Raw genomic sequence first — 21,693 nt, 5'->3', positions numbered from 1 at the left:
ACTCCTACTGGTGCCATATCATCACATTCTGGTGCAACGAAGAGTCATAATTAATGGAAACAAGTCCTTAACTGACATAGATTAAGAATAACTAGCAAGATGTCCTATAATTGTCTACGTGTGGTGCGGGGGACCTGGGCACGACATTTAATGGGGGGATGAAGGGGAAGATCGGCTCTAATGGGTGTTGTTTACAGACAATGGGACTAGGGAATGGGGTAAGGGAGAGTTGGGGAGTATCGGAGAAAATAGGGGAATATTTACAAGCGGATATGGAGGCCAAATTCCATATTCGCAACAATATATATATATATATATATATATATATATCACGATATCTCAAAAAAGTTATGGATGGATTCGGACGAAACCCTCCCATCTACTTTCTCAACAATCCTCTCCAAGAAGTTGTCGCTCAAGCTTTTGGGTCTCACTATCTGCCGTGATCTTTCCTGGGAAAACCACATTTCCAAGCTGGCCTCCAAAGCCAGTCGCCAACTGCGCATCCTTCATCGTGCGAAGTCCTTCCTTGGCACACCTGAGCTCCTCACCACATACAAGGCTTTCATCCGCAGCTCAATGGAATACTGTTCCCCCCTCTGAGCTGGTTCTGCTGCCTCACACCTGGCTCGGCTTCACGCTGTTAAAACCAAATCTTTCAGAATCATTGGAATCTTCTCCGAGGGCCTTTCACTCTCTCACCACAGGCAGGTCGGTGGTCTTTCTGTCTTCTACCGTCTCCTCTCCGGCCTAGCTCCCCCAGCTCTCTCTGTGCTCTGTCCCCCAAATATTCCACAGGTCGCACAAGATCTGTCAGCAACCCTCTTCTGGTGAAATTGCCAAAATCAAGACTCTCTGCTCACCTTCACTCTTTCATTCCTCTTTTCTCCCGCCTCTGGAATAAGCTCCTTCACTCTCTTCAATCCCACTCCTCCCTCCAGGTCTTTAAAACCGCTGTTCACCACCATCTCTTATCTTCCCCCATCCAAAACCTTCATCTTTTCTACCGCCGCTAATTTACCCCAGATCCACTTTTTTGAAATACCAACCTCTTTCCTGGAAGTTCTAGCAGTGTCCATGTGTTTTATACCTCTCCCACCCCACCCCCCTTCCAATGCCTCCTCCTCCCAAGCTCTCTCCCTCCCACAGATCTCCCGATGTCCCTGTTCTCTGCTGTTGTACTTGTGTGCTTCCCTCTCTCCCCCCATCTTGTCTCCCGCTCCATTTATTTTATGTTTTATGTGTCCGTTTGTTTTTTTCGTGATTAATGTTAGATCTTACACGATCCTCGATCTTGTATTTAAAAAAAAAATAACATGGTGAATGAGTTGGTTAGGTGACAAGCACAGGCGATTCAGTATTGGTTCAGGGCCGATTCCAAATCCTGCCTATAAGTGGGATAACAAATATAAACTGTTGAACCTGGTGGAGGTGTGGCCTGTACCGAGAACTGTTCTAGTTTTGCTTGTTTTTGATCTGACAGTTTGGTTTGAGTAATGGAAGATTTGTTTTTTTTCTTTACCTAATTATTGTGGTTGAGATTCTTATGGCTGATGACTCTTGCTAACCCACACTTGGCAAGCCTGATCATTATGCGACATGGCAATGGCGAGCCTGGGACATGCGTGTCGGAGGCCTCCATCTTGCAGTGCACTGAAATTGGCTAGTGTTTTTAGCTCACCTGGATCGACCGACGTTCAGGGGAGCTTATGCGATGGCGCGTCGTCCGTCCGTCAGTCCGTCCGTCCGTCCGTCCGTAAACACTTGCAACTTCTTCTCCGAAACCACTGATGGGATTGTGACCAAACTTGGCACAAATGATATTTGTTGTGTTGTGACTAAAGTTTGTTCACGGTATTAAAAAATTCGGAGTCGAAGGGGGTCTACCAGGGGAGGTGGGGGGGGGGGGGTGTTGCCCCCCAAAATAGGTATTTTTTGTTTGCTTGTTTAAAGTTTTATGATTATGTTAGTATGATTCTACATGGTGTCTTTTCGAAACCATTTAAATTGAAACCATTTATACCATTGACTATTGAAACCATTTATAATACCTTTAGTCAGTGTAGTATATTGTTTATTCTACCAGGTGAGCACCAAGGGAGTTACCCCTATGTTTTTATTTATGGTCTTGTTCGTTTTTAATACAAAAATATGGATTGTTAAAATTATCACAAATTGGGAGGAATTCTCCATGGTTGATTTAGCTGTGCTGTATCATTCCCAGCTCTGCCATTGCCTGCCATGTTCAGCCTTTTTTTGCCCATCCATGCGAAGTGATGAGGCACTGTCTGTACATTCATAAGAATGGTGAGCTCTCCTTCAGCAATAATATTTTGAAATCTCTCCAAGATATACCACACCATGATTGAAAATATAACCTTTATTATTTTTTGTTACTGACAAGAATATGCATTTTCATTCTGTGACCCAACTACCTGGTATTTAAGATATTGACTTATTCATGAGAATGAAATCCATTTTTTTCCCATTCTTGCCATACCATGCAATGAGGAAGAGGAAAGCAAAAGGAACGGAGGTTGCGAGGTGGAGGTAGCGCCAGTCTTGTATACCATATGCTATTCCCACAAGCATGAGCTGTCCAAAAGTGTAGCAGAAGCCCATGCATGCATTTACGTAAATACGATGTTCTTTGGTCACCCATTCTAGACCTGCAAAATAGAAATTTTATAAGTTCAGATGGTGAAAACTCTTACTTACTTTCCTGAAGTGACAATTGCAGTCATAACACCATCAAATGTTGCGATTTCAGACCTACCTGAATATTTTGGTGAAAGTCATTTTTCCCCATGACTTCTGCAACCCACACTATTCAGGCACACAATTGACCAGTGTGATCACAATAGACCATTGCACTCTTTAGAAGTGTACACTGTAGTGCACTACTGACATACGGTATCATAATGGTACATTTGCCTGTTGTTTAACATCTTTGTGATTTTAGGATTCCCACACGTTTGATCAATTCCATTTTTCCAATGATAACTATACAACAACAACAACAGGCATTTTAAGGCCATTTTCCCTGCAAGAGCGTGGGTAAGCCTTGCGGTCCCAATGACAGTCTTCTCCATTTTGCCCTATTTTCTGCATCTCCCCTTGTTAACCCCCTTGCCCGCATTTCTTCTTCGACCATCTTTAGCCAAGTCTTTCTCGGTCTTCCCCGTCCTCTACTTCCCTCTACATTCATTTCCATCACTCTTCCAAACCAGTCACTTTCATCCTTCCTCAACACATGACCAAACCATCTCAAACTGTTTCTCTTCACAGCATCCATCACAGGCTCTATTCTCATCATCTTCCGCAATTCATCATTTGTCTTCCTCTCTCTCAACGATACTCCACACATCCACCGAACCATTCGCATTTCCACCCTTTCCAGCCTTTGTTGCTGCTCTCCGTTCATTACCCATGTCTCGCTCCCGTAAATCAAAACACTTCTCACACATGCAGCATATTGGGAGGAATTCCCACATACACCTTTCAGCATACACCTTTCCCTTCAGCTACAACGACACTCCCCTCCTCGTCAGCATGCCACTCAGTTCCCGAAATATCTTCCATGCACATCTCACTCGAGCAAACGTTGCCGAGTCTGATCCACCTTCTCCATTCAGCATGTCTCCGAGGTAACAAAATGTTTTCACACCTTCCAGCTTCACACCGTCTCCAAGATCCAACTCAACATTTCCTCCATCTGCAGCTCCCCCTTTGCACACCTTGCACTTGAATGTAGCTGCCACACTGGTCAATGACCCTCTCAAACCATGACATTTTTGATGAACCCACTCAGCGCACATTGTACGTTGAATAGAATTCACACTGACACCCTTCCTGCACACAGCACACGGCCACTTCCCAGTTCTTTCCACCTCACTACATGCTTTACCACTTGCCATCACCTTCGTTTTTCTGATATTCACCTTCAGACCTTTTGTCTCCATACATTCCTTCCCCTTGTTCATCTTCTCCTTCAGTCCATCCATACTTTCTGCAATCAACACCAGATCATCTGCATATAACAACTCCCACGGTAAACCCTCCTTTACGTTCCGAGCCAGCACCTCCATCACAGCTACAAATAGTAGTGGACTAAGTACCGACCCCTGATGCACTCCCACCTTCACCTCAAACTCACCACTGTTCCCATCCTTCATCCTTACAGCTGTGCGCGCTCTTTTGTACATTGCCATCACTACTCTGATCAACCATTCCTCCACTTCTAACTTCTTCAATGCCCATGTCACAACTTCAGGTGGAACCCTATCGAATGCTTTCTCCAGATCAACAAACCCAAGAAACAACTTCTTCCTCTTCTCCATGTACTTCTCCTGCAACTGGCTCACTATAAAAAGCGTGCCTGTTGTTCCTCTTCCTGGCATAAATCCAAACTGCATTTCGTCAATCTTCACTTTCTTCCTTATCCTCCTCTCCAACACCCTTTCCAATACCTTCATTCAATGCTCCAATAACTTTATCGCTCGATACGAGCCACAGTCCAGAGGGTCATCTTTCCCCTTGTATAGAGGGACGAGGGTACTTAGTTCCCAATCCACTGGAATGCGGCCTTCTTTCACCACAAGATTGCAGATCTCTGTATTGGGTTACAGGTTCCATCTCTGTGTTGGGTTACAGGTGCCATCTCTGTGTTGGGTTACAGGTTCCATCTCTGTATTGGGTTACAGGTTCCATCTCTGTATTGGGTTACAGGTTCCATCTCTGTGTTGGGTTACAGGTTCCATCTCTGTGTTGGGTTACAGGTTCCCTCTCTGCGTTGGGTTACAGGTTCCCTCTCTGCGTTGGGTTACAGGTTCCCTGTCTGCGTTGGGTTACAGGTTCCATCTCTGTGTTGGGTTACAGGTTCCATCTCTGTGTTGGGTTACAGGTGCCCTCTCTGTGTTGGGTTGCAGGTGCCCTCTCTGTATTGGGTTGCAGGTGCCCTCTCTGTATTGGGTTGCAGGTGCCATCTCTGTGTTGGGTTGCAGGTGCCATCTCTGTGTTGGGTTTCAGGTTCCCTCTCTGTATTGGGTTGCAGGTATCCTCTCTGTTTTGGGTTGCAGGTGCGCTCTCTGTATTGGGTTACAGGTGCCCTCTCTGTATTGGGTTGCAGGTGCCCTCTCTGTATTGGGTTGCAGGTGCCATCTCTCTGTGTTGGGTTGCAGGTGCCATCTCTGTGTTGGGTTGCAGGTTCCCTCTCTGTATTGGGTTGCAGGTATCCTCTCTGTATTGGGTTGCAGGTGCGCTCTCTGTATTGGGTTATGGGTTCCCTCTGTGTATTGGGTTGCAGGTGCCCTCCATATATTGGGTTGCAGGTGCCCTCTCTGTATTGGGTTGCAGGTGCCCCCTTTCTATATTGGGTTGCAGGTATCCTCTCTGTATTGGGTTGCAGGTGCGCTCTCTGTTTTGGGTTACGGGTTCCCTTTGTGTATTGGGTTGCAGGTGCACTCTCTGTTTTGGGTTACGGGTTCCCTCTGTGTATTGGGTTGCATGTGCCTTTGTCTTTTTTATTTTTTGAAGTTTTTAAAATACATTTACTTCAGTCGCAAGAATATTGTGGAGCAAGAATGGTGGCTTTTAGACAGCTCTACCATGTGTGCTTCATAACTTTCTCTTCCCTCTCCCCTCTTTACCACCCCCAGCATTCTTCACTCTATTTATTCTCCCTTCTATTATTTTTCTTTTTCTCATTTTGCGAACCCCCTCCACACACATATAGGTACAAATTACACATTTTACACATACATCATGCAAATTACGTTCACCCATTGGATTCGAAAGCATCTCATTGTTGGCATTTTAAATAAATATCCTTCAGGATATATATTGTTAAGAAAGCTTGCAAAACAACGAGATAAAAAGAAACTTACCTAGTGAATGTGCATTTAACAGAGAACCAGACACAAACATCCCATCAGTGAAACGTGCTAACATGTAAACGAGGAACGTTGGGGCGAAGAAAGCCCATATACCCGATGCAACAATCCCAAGGTGGGAAATCACCATGATGGTGTGACGTCCATATCTGAAAAAAAAAATATATATATATATATATATATGAAAACTCTTCAAATCATGTAGACAAAAAGTGGACCGTGCAAGTATGAAAAAAAAACTACAAAATATAAAATGAAAAAGTATCTAGTTTATTTTGATCATTAAAATGGATTCTGTTAAATGCTGATCAGATGTACCTATCAGAAAGTGCTCCAAGTAGCAATGCTCCAACCAAAACACCACCCATATAGACAGACTGTGCCATCTGCTTCAGCACTCTCCTTTCACACACCAGGTCCCACTAAACCAGGAAATAAAAAAGGAGATGCACAAGGTGGCATATTATATAACCTGAGCTGGATCGTTGAGTCAACAAAGAAACATTCAATGAAACGGAAATTATATACTTTTTAATGGTGAATATGCTTGAGCCCAAGGTATCCCAGAAGCTGTGGTTTTAGTGCAACAGCATTTGAAAATATGAAATTACATTTGAGCACAAATAAACAAGAAACGAGTACAAAAATGGATAATTGAGAGGTATCCAACAATTTATTGGAATAAGATAAATTGATGTAAATTAAAGCACACAAAGAGGAACAAATGAGTGGAGGTGCTCAGGTACACTTCTAGTCTGAGCATGCTGGACGTTGCTTCATACGTGCCTCCTTGAAGATGATCAAAGCGAAGTTGTTGGACCATCCCTGTGTTATTAACTTTGTTTTCATTAAGATTTCAGCTCCATCCAATCAGCCCGTTCTTCGGCTTCATTTACCAAAAGTGTTCTCCTGTTAGACTTCTCAACTTTACTTTTTATTTCTCCTCTTCACTTCAATAAATCCCCCCAAAAATCATGAACTCTTACTGTCTGTTATTTCCTTCCTTCATTCATTCGTTAATTAATTAATTCCCAATACCTCCTAATTGAACAACTATTCCTCCTAATTGACCTTTTTTTAGACATGGTTGAGGCTTGTGGAAAAGCTGGAGCAGAATGGAATGGAACAAAATGGAAGGGGGATACACCAACAGCAGAGTATAAGTGAGATTGAGATCAAGGGGAAGGGGAGAAGGGCATATGGAATGAAGAGGTTGCACACAAGCTGAAACCAGGCAAGGAAAGGAAGGGGAAAATGGGGACGAAACAGAAAAGGAACAAACCAACCTCTGGAATGAAGAACGGGATTGAACAAACTGGGAAAGTTGGTCTGACTTCTTTGGGGGGGGGGGGGGGGAAATTAAAATGGGTTTTAAAAAATAAACTTCAAAATTAAAAAAGAAAATTCTCGTATCCGGATCCGTATTCGAATCTTCACCAAAATCGAATCAATTCATCTTTGTCACACACCCAACTTCCCAACTTGTCCACCAGGCTTTGTCCGAATGTGTCCATAACTTTTTGAAATATCGAGCGATACTGTATATCCTTTTTGTCCCTATCTTCCAATGGTGAAGAATCACTTAAAAATTCTCGTATCCGGATCTGGATCTTCACCAAAATCGAATCAATTTGTCCTTGTCACATACCCAACCTCTCAAGCAAGTTTCGTCGAAATGTGTCAATTGCATGTTGAGATATTGTGCTCGTAGACAAACAGACAGACAGACAAGGGTGAAAACACAACCTCTGTCCACCTCCATCCCACAGAAATTCTCATTACCCTGTGCTCGTGAAGCGAAAAGCGGGGTTAAGCAATCGCTTGCATATGTGTGCCGTACGTGTGCCGTGTCTGCATTTTAAAAATTCATTTTCTCGGCAACCGTTTGTCCGATTGACATGAAATTTTAGGGTAGGAGCACCTCTGCCTGTAGATTTCTTTGCTCATAATTATGACGTCATAGGTCACGTGGTACGGACGCCATCTTGGAAAAACGTTACACCTCTATATCTCCCAAACCACTTAATGGAAAAAATTGAAAGATGGCTCATTGTCAAGTACACCCCATGGGGAATAAGATATGTTAATGATGTCATAGGTGCCTCCATTATGACATCATAATTCGACAAGTACAACTCCTGATCTGATCAGTATGAAAAAAAAAAATTCCTCTGCAACTGTTAGTCCGATGAACACGAAATTTTCAGAATATGAGTGGCTCCTGTAGAATTGTTCTAATGATAATTATGACGTCATTGGTCACGTGCTACAGGCGCCATCTTGGAAAAATAGAAAAAAGTTGCACCTCTATATCTCCGAAACCACTCCAAGGAAAAAATTGAAATATGGCTCAATGTCAAGCACTCCCTGAGATGAAGCTATGGTTACTAACCGATGCAGTACCCTCTTCATCCACTTGCAGCTTATAAAAGAGTTGGTTTGTAGTGAGAGGGATTACTCTGCAATGGTCTGGCTTTGAGTTGGTAAAAAAGATAGTATGCCTTATATTATATGACACTGCCTCTTATTATGATTGGGGAACGCTTGCTTATTAGTGTATTATTCTTTTATAGATGCTGCTGAATTCAATTGGATTAAAGCTCATGATCTGGAGTTTGTGTGGACTCACCTTGACTTTCACCACACACCTCTTGGGGAATAAGATATCTTGATGATGATGTCATCAGCACCGTAATAATGACGTCATAATTCGGCACGTACAATGCTTGATTCGATCAATTTTTTTTTTTTTTCTCTGCAATTCTTAGACCGATTGACACGAAATTTTCACCATAGGAGTGCCTCCTCCTGTAGAATATTTTAATGATAATTATGAAGTCATAGTTCAGCAACAAAGGCACCATCTTGCAAAAACCGAAAAACGTTGCCCCTTTGAAACCAAAAACCGAAAAACGTTGAAAATCTCCGACCCCACTCCATGGAAAAAATTTGAAACATGGCTCATTGTCAAGTACTCCCCATGGGGAATACGATATGTTAATGATGATGTCATTGGTGCCTTCATTATTACCCTGCGCTCGCTAGCAAAAAGCAGGGTTAGGCATTCGGCTGCATACGTGCGTACGTGGCGTACGTGTCTGCATTTTAAAAATTTATTTTCTCGGCAACTGTTGGTCTGATTGATACGAAATTTTTACCATAGGAGCGCTTCAGCCTGCAGAATATTTTAATGATAATTATGATGCAATATGTCACATGGTACAGGTGCCATCTTGGAAAAAATAAAAAATGTTACACCTCTGTATCTCCAAAACCGCTCCATGGACAAAATTTAAACGCGGCTCATTGTAAAGAACTCCATATGGGGAATAGATGTTGTAACGATGACGTCATTGGTGTTGTAATTATAACGTCATAATTTGACAGGAACAACGCTTAGTCTGATCAGTTTGAAATTTATTGAGCATGATCTATGCAACAATTATATTAGAGAATATACATTTAGGATGTCATCGCTCACGTGGTCTGGCAGCCATATTGTATCAAAGAAAAAAAACCTTCAAAAACAGAAGAGTTGGCTCGCACCAAGTTGACTGCACAGGGTAAGTATTCTATGAATACCATCTAGTTTTCAAAGTAATAAGTTAGTATGTCATTAAGACTGTGATCGTTTCCAAGGCAGGCATTAAATTATATCAGCAGAACTTTTCCTTTTGACTTTTCTTAAGATAAAATACAGGGTGTTTATGAAGTCTCTATTTCAGAGAAATAACGGGTAACGAAATAGACAAGTCAGGAGACGACGATGGTTCACGAGCGAGCGGTATTCAATGACAAAGGACGGACTATAACCGAAACAGGCCCGGACAGGCCAGGCCCGGGAATGTCAAAACGAAGGTTACTGACCTTGAAATGAGATAGAAAATAATGTATAATCAGTTATGAGGTTAGTTAGCTACACAATACCGAAAATTCGGTGAAAAATGAAAAGAAAAAAAATGAAAAAATGAAAACAAAAAGAAATGAAAAAAAAAAAAGGAGAAATGAAAAATCGACCTCCGTGGGGCTAGACACATGACATTGGTCTAACCAAATACCAAAACCCCTGTCAGATTCCACCAACTCCCTCGGAGAAGATGTAGCTTGAAATCGATTACCCCCCTAAAAAGACATCTTTTTCTGGCGTGGCTCCGCCCACAATGGGCGCAATACACCCACTCTAGGCAGGACACACCTAGATCATGATATCAACCTCCCAACCAAGTTTCATAAAGATCGGATGATATCATCGGGTAGTTATGCTGCTGACAGACAGACAGACACACACACACACACACACACACAGACAGACACACACACACGACGAATATAGTGGTCACTTGATAACTCGTGAACCAATAGGGACTTTATAAACACCCTGTATGGGTTGTACAGTACTTGTATGAATTAAAAAGAAGTCATCTTGCAGTGTACCTTTAATGTGATATAATATACAGACTTGGCATTTAATATGGAATATTTTTTTTGTGGGGGTGAACTTACTTTTCAAGATGACTTCGAACCAAAAGTTCATTGGAATTATGTTGAAATTATTCTAGATTTTGTTAATGTGACCGTTAAAAGAAACAAAAACCACATTTGACATTTCGAAGCAAATCAATTCATCCTTGAAAGTGATGTAAACTGATATCAAACGCAATTCACGGACAGTACTGTGTTAAACCTCTGTGCGTTTTCCAGAAGTACCTCTTTATTTTGCACATTAGCCAAAAAATTTTTTAACAAAAACAAAAGTTAAATTACGACTGGGATTACGGAAAGTAAAATAACAGTTCAGTACTTCGTGTAACCCCCACGAGCATTCAGGAGAGCACGTACACGTTAAGGCATGCTGTTCATGAGATTTGCCAAGGTTTGGACAGGAATTGCTTGCCATGCAGTCGCAATAGCCTGCTGCAATTCACGCACAGAGGCAGGCTGCTGGTCCAAGTTGTCGATTTGATGCGTTAATTCTTCCCACAAGTTCTCTATCGGATTCATATCCGGGGACATGGCAGGCCACTCCATATGCTCTACACCACGGTCAGCAAGAAAGTGTTGGATCATGCGAGCACGATGAGGCCGTGCATTGTCATCTTGGAAGACAAAGTTTCCTCGAAAGGCTGCACGAACAAATGGAAGCAATGTTTCTTCCAGAATGGCCCTGTACTTGAACTGGTTCAGGTTTCCATTCAGAACAACCAGGTCAGTTTTGCCCCCTGCATGAAAAGCAGCCCAAACGGTCACCCCACCACCTCCAGCTTGGACTCTTGGCACTATACAATCTTCGTTGTAGGCTTCATGCACTTGTCTGCGCACTTGGATGCGGCCATATTGACGATAGACCTGAAATCTAGACTTGTCACTGAAGATCACGTGATTCCAGTGTCCTGGCTGCCATTGACGGTGCTCTCTGGCCCACTGCAATCGGCGCTGGCAGTGTTGTCTGATCAGACGTGGCTTTCTCAGGGGACGCCTGGCACGATAGCCTGCTTGAACCAGTCGTTGGTTGACTAGCCTTCTGGATACAGGCACATTTGTCAGTTGCTGCCACTCAGCCCTAAGCCGATTAGCTGACTTAGTATGGCCATTGCGGACTAACCAGTGCAGCTGGCGATCATCCCTCCTTGTGGTTCTGCGGGGACGTCCTGACCTCGGTATTGGAGTAGGGACACCCCTCTGAGCATTTCGTTTCAGGATCTTTGACACCTGACCTTGAGTGATGCCATACTGCTGAGCAATAGCACGCTGTTTCATGCCGGAATTTCATAAAGCCACCACTAAATGACAAACAGCATTGTCGAGTTGAGTGACCATCTCCAGGGGAAGCGGCAATAACTTTTGTAGATGTGCAGCAGTTGTTTTCCATTAATACAGAATGCAACAACCCTTATATACCCGATTGTGAAGCCAATCGTCAAATGTACCTGTCCGTACATTTTGTCAAGCCACCTGTGATATAATCCTGTTATTGACTTCTTTCTGCGACAGACAATCAGTGACATGGTTCTTTTAACAAAGAAATCACCGAAGCATAAAAGAAACTCACCAGATTGATATACCGAGTTCAGAAAGTAAACCCAAGTCAAGAAAAGAAAAAAAAATTCCATATTAAATGCCAAGTCTGTATTTACTGTATGTACAGTACATGATTTTGCAGACTAACCTCTGTAACAATAGTGGATGAATGCTGGCTAGAATCAAACTCCCAGCCATCCACGCAGTCCTGAATGTTCACGTCGTCATCTCCCACAGTTGCTGAATCATTCAACATCAGCTGCCATTGTGGCTGGACATAGCGGCTGCAACTTGTAGGAATGCCATGTTCTTGAGGAATAAAGACCTGCAGAAGTTCCTTCGTGTTGTTCCACAAATAGTCGTGTTGTGCGAGAAGCGAATAATTTTGCAACGACGGAACCAAACAGTGATGCGATGGAGTTGCTGCAGAGAAGTTCTGCACTAGGTTATGACAAGGAAATAAGACCATTGTGAGGCACAGTAGCATAACATGAATGACCTGAAAGCGTCCAGCGTCCCCCACCGTGTGTAGTAAGTCGGAGAAAGCCATGACTGAAAGATCAGTACACAGAGTATTTCAGTACGTCAATCGCGAACAAAAACGAGCAGCTTGATAAATAATTAACCATCACTTTTCACATTCAAGTTCAATATTGCACAATCATGGGGTTTTGAAGTTAATTTGTGCTTACAGGCTGGTGAGATAACCGAGATGTGCAGTGGTCTGCAGAAGTATTGACCCCCTCCAAAGTTTTCAGACTTTGATTCCACCTGAGCTTATTTAATGATGCTTTAAAATCAAATTAAATAGATAGTCTTCACAAACTATTCCAAAGTGATAAAGCTAAACATGCAGATACCAAATGTGAATAAGTGAGATTAACAAAGAAAATCAGATGATTCTCAGTTGCATAACTATTCAATCTGTTTGCCTAATTAACCCTAAACCACTTAAGGAGCAAATTATTTGTTTGAAAGGTTACAAAATAAGTGTAATAGGTTTCACCTGTATGTAATCAGTGGTTTAACTTAAAAATTAAGCTCCCCCACTTATCTAAGGAGTTTTAAGGTACAACTCACTTGGTCAACCAAAAAGGCAAACATGAAGACCAAGAAGAGAAGCTTTCCAAAGAAGTTAGACATAAAGTGGTGGAGAAGCACCATTCAGGAAAGGAGCATAGGATCATTTCAAAATCACTCATTATCCTTTTAAGTATGCAGTCATTATTCTCCCGGTGTGTACCCCGGTTTAGAATAGGTACACCGTATTCCTGCGCATCGTAAGAGGCGACAAAGGGTTGGCGTCAGGAAGGGCATCCGGCCATAAAAACATTGCCTCAAACAGGGAACCATGATTGGCCCGCAAGGCTAACCCCTGCTCTAGCGGGGAAAATGGCCTCAAAACGATCATTCATTCATTTCATTCATCCTTTTAAGTATGGTGAAATCAATCATTAAGAAGTGGAAGACGTATCATACCAGACAGACTCTTTTCAGATCAGGTGGCCCATCCAAATTCAGCAGATGGGCAAGCAGGAAACTGGTCCGTGATGTCACTGTAAATCCAACAATGACTTTGAAAGATCTGGAAGGTTCAATGCCCGAGACGGCGTCAGTGTTCATCAATCAACAATATATCCTTCCCTTCACAAAGCCAGACTATATGGACAGGTGGCAAGAAAGAAGCCATTACTGAAAAAGAAGCATCTAAAAGCTCGTATGGAGTTTGCGAAAAAGAATCTTAATGATACTGCAGGCATGTGGAGAAACGTTTTGTGGTCTGACAAAACTAAAATTGAACTTTTTGGTCTAAATTTAAAGCGTTACGTCTGGCGCAAGCCTAATGCTGCACATCACCCAGTCAACACCATAACTACTGTCAAGAATAATGGTTGCAGCATCATGTTATGGGGTTGCTTTTCTTCAGCAGGAACTGGCAAGCTTGTCAGGATACATGGGACAATGGATGGTGCAAGGTACAGGAGAATCCTTAATGAAAACCTGTTTGAGTTAGCCTTGAATCTGAAGCTGGGTTGGAGATTCACATTTGAGCAGGACAATGATCCGAAGCTGGGTAGGAGATTCACATTTCAGCGGGACAATGATCCGAAGCACAAAGCTAAAGTGGATTTAATTTACATATATATATACAGTCACGTGAAAAAGTAAGTACACCCCATGTAAAGTTTTGACTTTTTCAACATATTTCAACATACAGCTATTTGATCTTCATTTCAACAATATTGAAAGATAAAGGTGATATAATATAACAAATATCATGAAACATTTACATTTTGTAGTCCATTGTATAATTTAAATAAACATAAATGCAAATTTCGCATGTGGAATAAGTATGTACACCCCTACATTTATCACTACTTCAAATACCTAAAATTAGAATCAGGTGCACCAGCTCAGGTGCAAATGATTAGGACATCGTTGGAGAGGATCTTGGAGGAACCTGTCTTATTCAAACCTCAGACATTTAGTTTGGTTTGCTCTTTGTTGTTGAAGTGTGCGGCGTCACCATGCCTAGATCAAAAGAGCTCTCTGAGGCCTTCAGAAAGAAGGTTATATATGCCTACGAGTCTGGGCAGGGATTTAAAAAGATCTCCAAACAATTTGAAATCAATCATTTGACTGTCTGGAAGATCATCTCCAAGTGGAGAGGATTCCAAACAACTGCCAACTTGTTCAGGCCAGGCCGCTCCAGCAAGTTCAGCCCGAGAACAGACAGCAAGATGCTGAAAGAAATCTCTAAGAACCCCAGAATGTCATCACGGGACCTACAGGTAGCTCTTGCCACTGTTGATGTCAAAGTGCACGAGTCTACCATTAGAAAGAGGCTGCACAAATTTGATCTACATGGGAGGTGTGCCAGGAGGAAAACTTTGCTGTCCAGAAAGAACATCAGGGCAAGACTAAAGTTTGCCAATGAACACCTCTGCAAAGACCAGCACTTCTGGAACAATGTGCTCTGGACAGATGAGTCAAAGGTAGAGCTATTTGGCCACAGTACCAGAAGACATGTTTGGCGAAAACCAAGGACAGCATTTGACAACAAGAACCTGATACCAACTGTAAAGCATGGTGGTGGAAATATTATGGTTTGGGGCAGCTTTGCTGCATCAGGGCCTGGGCAGCTCACCATCATAGAATCCACTATGAATTATTCATTGTACCAGAGGGTGCTTGAGGATAATGTGAGGCCATCTGTCGGAAAGTTGAAGCTCAACCGAAGGTGGACCTTGCAACATGACAATGACCCAAAACATACCAGTAAATCCACCAAGGAATGGCTGAAAATAAAGAAATGGAGGGTTCTGGAATGGCAAAGTCAAAGCCCGGATCTAAATCCCATCGAGATGCTGTGGGGGGATTTGAAACGAACTGTGCATGCAAGAAACTCCTCAAACATCGCACAGCTGAAAGAATTCTGCATGGAGGAGTGGGCAAAAATTTCTCGCAGTCGATGTCAGAGACTGGTATACAGTTATAAGTAACGCCTACTTGAGGTTGTTTCTGCCAAAGGGGGCAATACCACCTATTAGAGCCAAGGGTGTACTTACTTTTTCCACATGTGAAATTTGCATTTATGTTTATTTAAATTATACAATGGACTACAAAATGTAAATGTTTCATGATATTTGTTATATTATATCACCTTTATCTTTCAATATTGTTGAAATGAAGATCAAATAGCTGTATGTTGAAATATGTTGAAAAAGTCAATACTTTACATGGGGTGTACTTACGTTTTCACGTGACTATATATATATCGTTGCGGATCTTGGGTTCGTCGACGTACTAAGGGGGGATTAAGCCCTGAATTGCTAAGCAATTCCAGCCACCGAGCCCGCAGCTACGCGTGGAAGTGTTAACGGTCACGACCCGAGTACCTTCAACACATGCAGCTGTGAGAACGGGGACTGAACCTCACACGAGTCACGCTGGTATTGAACTCTCTAGGTTGAAAAAATCTCTCTAGGTTGACTACTATTCGACAGAGCCATTTTAGTGGATCAGGATGTCACCTTGGGATGCCATCTTGGACTTGTCAATAAATAATTAACTGATGGTAATTTTATTGATTCATTTGGATTCTTTGGGCCCTAAAACCTAGGGTTAGACACCAAAACCACCTTTCTAGGTTGAATAATAATTGAGATATGGCCATTTTAAGCTCCTGGTGGCCATCTTGGACGCCATCTTGAAAATGACCCCTTTCCAGAAGTCAGATGTTACTAGATTTTTAGTATGTTATTTAGCATGCACAATGGTACCAGAATCCATTGAAAAACCTTTTGTATCAATTTTTTTGGGGTTAGGTGAGTTTTTTTTCGTATATTGACCCTACTATACTTGCTGACCTCTCAATGGGCCCTTCACGACCGCCCGGGTCTCGCCCGACCCCCAAGCTCGCCAAGCATCCGTTTGCACCAAACACATTTCCGCCATTGCAACTCACCTCGGGGCTCTCCTTCCCCCGTTTCTCTGCCAGCACCTGCAAACTTTCCATTTGGTCAGCAAGCACGTCATCACGGTGTGAACACAAACTTTGTACATGCTCCATAACTTCCTCCCTTAATTCACTCCCTGTCTCGCTTTCTGTCTTTTCAATTTCAATTATTTCTTCTTTTTCCAAAGTTATCTCCTCCAGCTTCTGTTTCACCTCCATTTCCCATTGCGCCCCAACTATTTCCTGCTGCGCCCCCAAAATTTTCTCTTCTAACTCAACCTTCGTCGGTTTCTCTACACCCCGCGCCACTACTCCCATAGCCCCAGTCAGTTTGGCTGTACTCCTCTTCAACCCCCTCCACGCGCTCGTCGTACCGCTTCACCTCGTCGCGTACCACTGCTACCTCCCTGCTCATCCTACGCCCAATTTCCTCCCCCATCGTGTCCATCCGATTAGCCATGGTGTCCATTCGATTAGCCATCTGACCACCCATTTTGTTCATTCCCCTGGTGGATTTCTCACTCATCTTTTTCATGTATGCCGTGATTTGAGTCATGAATAACTGCATGTCCATAACCCCCATTTGCACAGCGGGCTTGGCTTCCGCCGCCACGTGCGAGGCGCCGTCATTTTCTCCCTCTCCTGCTGCACCCCCATCAACTCCCCCTTCCAACAATTGTTCCTGCTGGTCCTGGGTCATTAATTTGTCAATATTTTCTACTACCACTGGCATCTGGTCATCTTGGCCAGCCATTGCACGAACTCAAAAAAATTTGTTTATAAACTAAATTTTGTATGCTTGTAAATTTTGAGTATGTGAAGCGCACTCCAGGTCCAAATATCCCACTCCCGGATACCAATTTTGTTGGTGTCAGGGTTCAAATCCTACTCCTGACACCAATTTTGTTGCGGATCTCGGGTTCGTCGACGTACTGAGGGGGGATTAAGCCCTGCTCCCCCTCGAACTCCGAGTCCACGAGGCCGCCACCCACACTAGACTCGTGGTGGACGGATTGCTAAGCAATTCCAGCCGCGGAGCCCGCAGCTACGCGTGGAAGGGTTAGCGGTCACGACCCGAGTACCTTCAACACACGCAGCTGTGAGAATGGGGACTAAACCTCGCACGAGTCACGCTTATGTTGAACGCCCGAGTGGTTGTGTGTCGCGTAACTCGTGCCGTTAACACTATTGAACCCGATCGCGTGGTTTTAATTCGGGCAATGCTAGGCCAATGTTGAAAGGACGATGACGGTCAGGTTGTAAACAAACCACAGGATTTATTACAATGTACAGTTTCACAGAAAAAGGACACAGCGAAGAATCTTAACGGCCTTTTTTTTTTTCTTTTTTTTTTGTATACAAGAACGAGGCTCGTGACAGAGCGAACATTTATCACACAGAAAGACAAACCGACAAACCGACACATAACCGACAAACCGACACATAAAACAAATAACATCGGGAGCGGTAGACAAGATGGGGAGAGAGGGGAAAGGACACAAACACAACATTTGAGAGCAGGAACCGAGAGACATGGAGACATCGAGAGATCTGTGGGAAGGAGAGGTCTTTGGGGGGGAGGCATGGGAAAGGGGGTGGGAGAGGCATAAAACATATGGACACTGCCAGGACTACCAGGAAAGAAGTTGGAATTACAAACAAGGTGGATCTGGGGTGAATTAGTGGGGGTAGAAAAGATCAAGGTTTTGGATGGGGGAAGATAAGAGATGGTGGTGAACAGCTGTTTTAAAGACCTGGAGGGAGGAGTGGGATTGAAGGGAGTGTGGGAGTTTGTTCCAGAGGCGGGAGAAAAGAGGAATGAAGGAGTGAAGGTGAGCAGAGAGCCGAGATTTCGGCAGTTTAACCATCAGAGGCTTGCTGGCAGATCTTGTGCGACCTGTAGGAATATTTGGGGGACAGAGCACAGAGAGAGCTGGGGGAGCAAGGCCGGAGAGGAGTCGGTAGAAGACAGAAAGACCACCTACCTGCCTGCGGTGAGTGAGTGAAAGGCCCTCAGAGATAGCTTCATCGCGGGAGATTCCAATGATTCTGAAAGCTTTGGTTTCAACAGCGTGAAGCCGAGCTAGGTGTGAGGCAGGAGCACCAGCCCATAGGGGAGAACAGTATTCCATTGAGCTGTGGATGAAAGCCTTGTATGTGGTGAGGAGCTCAGGTGTGCCTAGGAAGGACTTCGCACGACGGAGGATGCCCAGTCGGCGACTGGCTTTGCAGGCCAGCTTGGAAATGTGGTTTTCCCAAGAAAGATCATGGCAGATAGTGAGACCCAAAAGCTTGAGCGACAGAACTTCTTGGAGAGGATTGTTGAGAAAGTAGATGGGAGGGTTGTCCAGTCGATCTTTTCGGAGAGACATAGTAAGAGTGTGAGATTTGTCAGGATTGAAAGACATGTTCCACTTGTTTGACCAGTCTGTGATTTTGTCCAGGTCATCAGAGAGTGAGGAGGCTGCAGACTGCCGATCTGAGGGAAGAGGAATGGAGCGGCAGAGAGTGGAGTCATCAGCAAAGAGATAGAGAGGATTTTCCAGAGAGTCGGAGAGATCATTGATAAAGACCAGAAAAAGCACAGGGCCCAGCACACTGCCTTGGGGAACTCCAGCCTGAACAGGAAGGGGAGATGAGAGAAATCCATTCAGGGCCACACGTTGACTACGACCAGAGAGGAAGTCCGCAAGCCATGCATGGAGATTTCCATGGATACCATAGGAGTAGAGTTTGGCCTTACCTATGTTCCCAGACAAGGGCCCTCAGATTCGTTCGGGGAAGGGAAGGAAGAGGGGAATGCGCACAAAGCGTGGCCACTTCGTGCAGTTTGCCTGGACGGGCTCAATGGGCGGACACCCTCAAGGATCGCTCCAACCCGGGACACCACAGCCGGAGATGGTCGGGGCAGGGGCGTTGATCACGGATGTGCACGTAGCAGGAATCCGAGGAGCATATCTCAGGGTCAGCGAGGCAGAGCGCACATGGCAGAGGGAGCGTCTATATGCAGGGAGTCCAGGCAGAGAGCGTCGGGGCAGAGAGAGCGCGTTGGGGGCAGAGAGAGATAGTCGGGCAGAGAGAGAGAGAGAGCGGGGGTTCGGGCCGGGTTTTATAGCCCCCCGACCCCCCCACTCGAACGTTCCACGGGCCTACATTGGCCGCCTGGGGTCACGTGTTGTGACAGACCCTTATTGGTCACACTTGGCCACTCCCTTCAGCTCCCATTGGCTGTTTGCTGTTCTCCGGCCACGCCCTCCAGCTCCTCCCTCGGGTCTGCAAGGCTTGTCTTAGGCCCATGACAAGGCACTTTAGGCTGCAATGAGGCCTACCATTGTCCTGCCTGCCTCAATGCATACTAACACTGGGAAGGAGACTATACTTCACATTTAATAAGAAATAACTAACTAAGCGAGGCGACATGTTGTGGTGTAACTAACTATGGGAGGGGTTGCCTTTATTTACAAAACCGCAACAATATAAATATGTATATATATATATATTGTTACGGATCGCGGATTAGATGTTATTATGGGCCGAGCGGATGGTCCACCGCGACCTAACAGTTCCCCCGATTCTTCCCCAACTCACCCGATTCCACTCGAACGTTGGCCAAGTCGCGCTACGCTAAATCAATGATGGAAAGGACACAACGACTGGGATAGATGAAACGACGCAAGGGGTACAGTTCTCAAGACCTCCGGAGGAGGATATAATTAGTGGTGGAGAAAAGGGGTAGATTACAAGGTAGAGTGAGGTAAAAGACGCAGAAGAGATGGGCACTTAGTTACAGTCTTATCTTAACCCAGACAGACCACAGACAAACGGAACAAGGCTGACTTACACAGGGATTGATGGCAGGGAAGGACAGGTAGTTCGATAGCACAAGGTGCACCTTGGCTCGGGGACAGGATCAAGCACGGTCCAAGAGATGCAGGGAGGCCTCACAGCGCTCGGAGGTGGCGTCTTTCTTTCTCCAAGCTCAGCGCGCATCTGACGTCACCTCCCTCTTCCTGCGCATGCTCAGCGGGGAGTGACACGCCCTCGGCTGGTTGGCTCCGCCCCAGATCGGACCGGTCCGCCGCTTCTATTGGGTGCGGGGGTTACCGGGCTCCGCCCTTGACGAGGAGCTGACAGGGAGCCCCTGGTTGGTAACCCCGTCGAGCACATGTTCGATGGCGGCTCGTTGGAAAGGCCTGGTGCCCTCCCAACACCCCCTACCAACCAACGCTGCGGTTGTTGTTGTTGTTGTTGCTGAACCGTGAGGAAGAGCTGCGGGGAGGTATTGGGAGGTCCTAAACTTCCTAACGGTGCCATACAATCACATTCTGGTGCAACGAAGAGTCAGAATTAATGGAAACGAGTCCTTAACTGACATAGACTAAGAATAACTAGCAAGATGTCCTATAGTTGTCTTACATGAGATGCGGTGAACCTGGGTGCGACATTTAATGGGGGAAATAGGGGGAGGTCGGGTCTACAGAGTGTTGTTTACAGAGAATGGGACTAGGGAATGGGGGATTGGGGATAGTTGGGAAGTATTGAGGAAATAGGGGAATATTTACAAGCGGATATGGATGGATGCAAATCCCATATCCGCAACATTGCACCCTTCTCTACCTCGGGGCGTCCCGACCCGATAAATTTTTACCTACGTTAGTGTGGCACTCAGATGTAGTTCCCTCTACTAATAACTCAACCCTGAGTGCGACAGTTTTACAGATGTTCACAAATGAGTAAATATGTCCCCCTGCGACGTTGCACCCTTCTCCTAACAGAAACACACCCACAGGATAACCAAATCGCGGAAAGCATCCTCAAACTAAACATACAGCCGGTAGGGAGCATTATTTATACAACACTGATATTTACACTACGATCCAGGACCTGTTCTTTGAGGAACACATGCAGATGTTATGCATAGAGAGAGAGCACGCATGCCAGCATCGATACACCAACCCACGAGTGCCCTGTGGCCCTACGGCCTTTAATAATGTGCAGAGCACCCCGTCCAAGCACCAAAAGCACCACCCCATTATGCACAGTCAGCACCATCCGGTGCACCAATAAAGTGTTCATAGTCACCGGTGGTGTCGCAGCTGGCCGATGTTCTGCCGCTGGTCTTGCCTTCATGGAGTGCACTTGGCCTTCTGGCTTCTTTAGAAATAAAGAAAGGCGCCAACCGCGTCCATTTCTAAATTGTGGCCGTCAGGGGGGCCAACAAAAAGTGGTTCACCTGTATGGCATAGGTGCCACATTGACCCAGAGGTCCATCCACGGGTGGTGCTTGACCGCAAAAGAACTGCGGTCCATTGTGGGCGGCCACAA

General features: G+C 44.7%; 1 protein-coding gene across 3 annotated transcripts in view; it reads right to left on the bottom strand.

Moving 5' to 3' along the window:
- The window catches only part of LOC137426886 (solute carrier family 22 member 6-B), a 119,874-nt gene extending 107,342 nt beyond the window's left edge, over window positions 1-12,532 (bottom strand). For all 3 annotated transcript variants that reach the window (XR_010984416.2, XR_013623599.1, XM_068115876.2), the window contains exons 1-4: window positions 12,058-12,532; window positions 6,210-6,313; window positions 5,886-6,040; window positions 2,501-2,669 (exon numbers count right to left, since the gene is read on the bottom strand). Coding sequence is in view for 1 of the 3 variants with exons in the window: in XM_068115876.2 (XP_067971977.2) it covers window positions 2,501-2,669; window positions 5,886-6,040; window positions 6,210-6,313; window positions 12,058-12,459 (830 nt within the window). In the remaining 2 variants the exon portion in view is untranslated. The remainder of the gene's footprint in view (window positions 1-2,500; window positions 2,670-5,885; window positions 6,041-6,209; window positions 6,314-12,057) is intronic.
- Window positions 12,533-21,693: the final 9,161 nt, after the last annotated feature.

This window comes from Myxine glutinosa, chromosome 5, assembly GCF_964187855.1.
Source record: "Myxine glutinosa chromosome 5, kmMyxGlut1.1, whole genome shotgun sequence".
NCBI classification, from domain to species: domain Eukaryota; kingdom Metazoa; phylum Chordata; class Myxini; order Myxiniformes; family Myxinidae; genus Myxine; species Myxine glutinosa.
The sequence above is the reverse complement of the archived record's forward strand: the minus strand, read 5'-3'. Positions and strand labels throughout refer to the sequence as shown.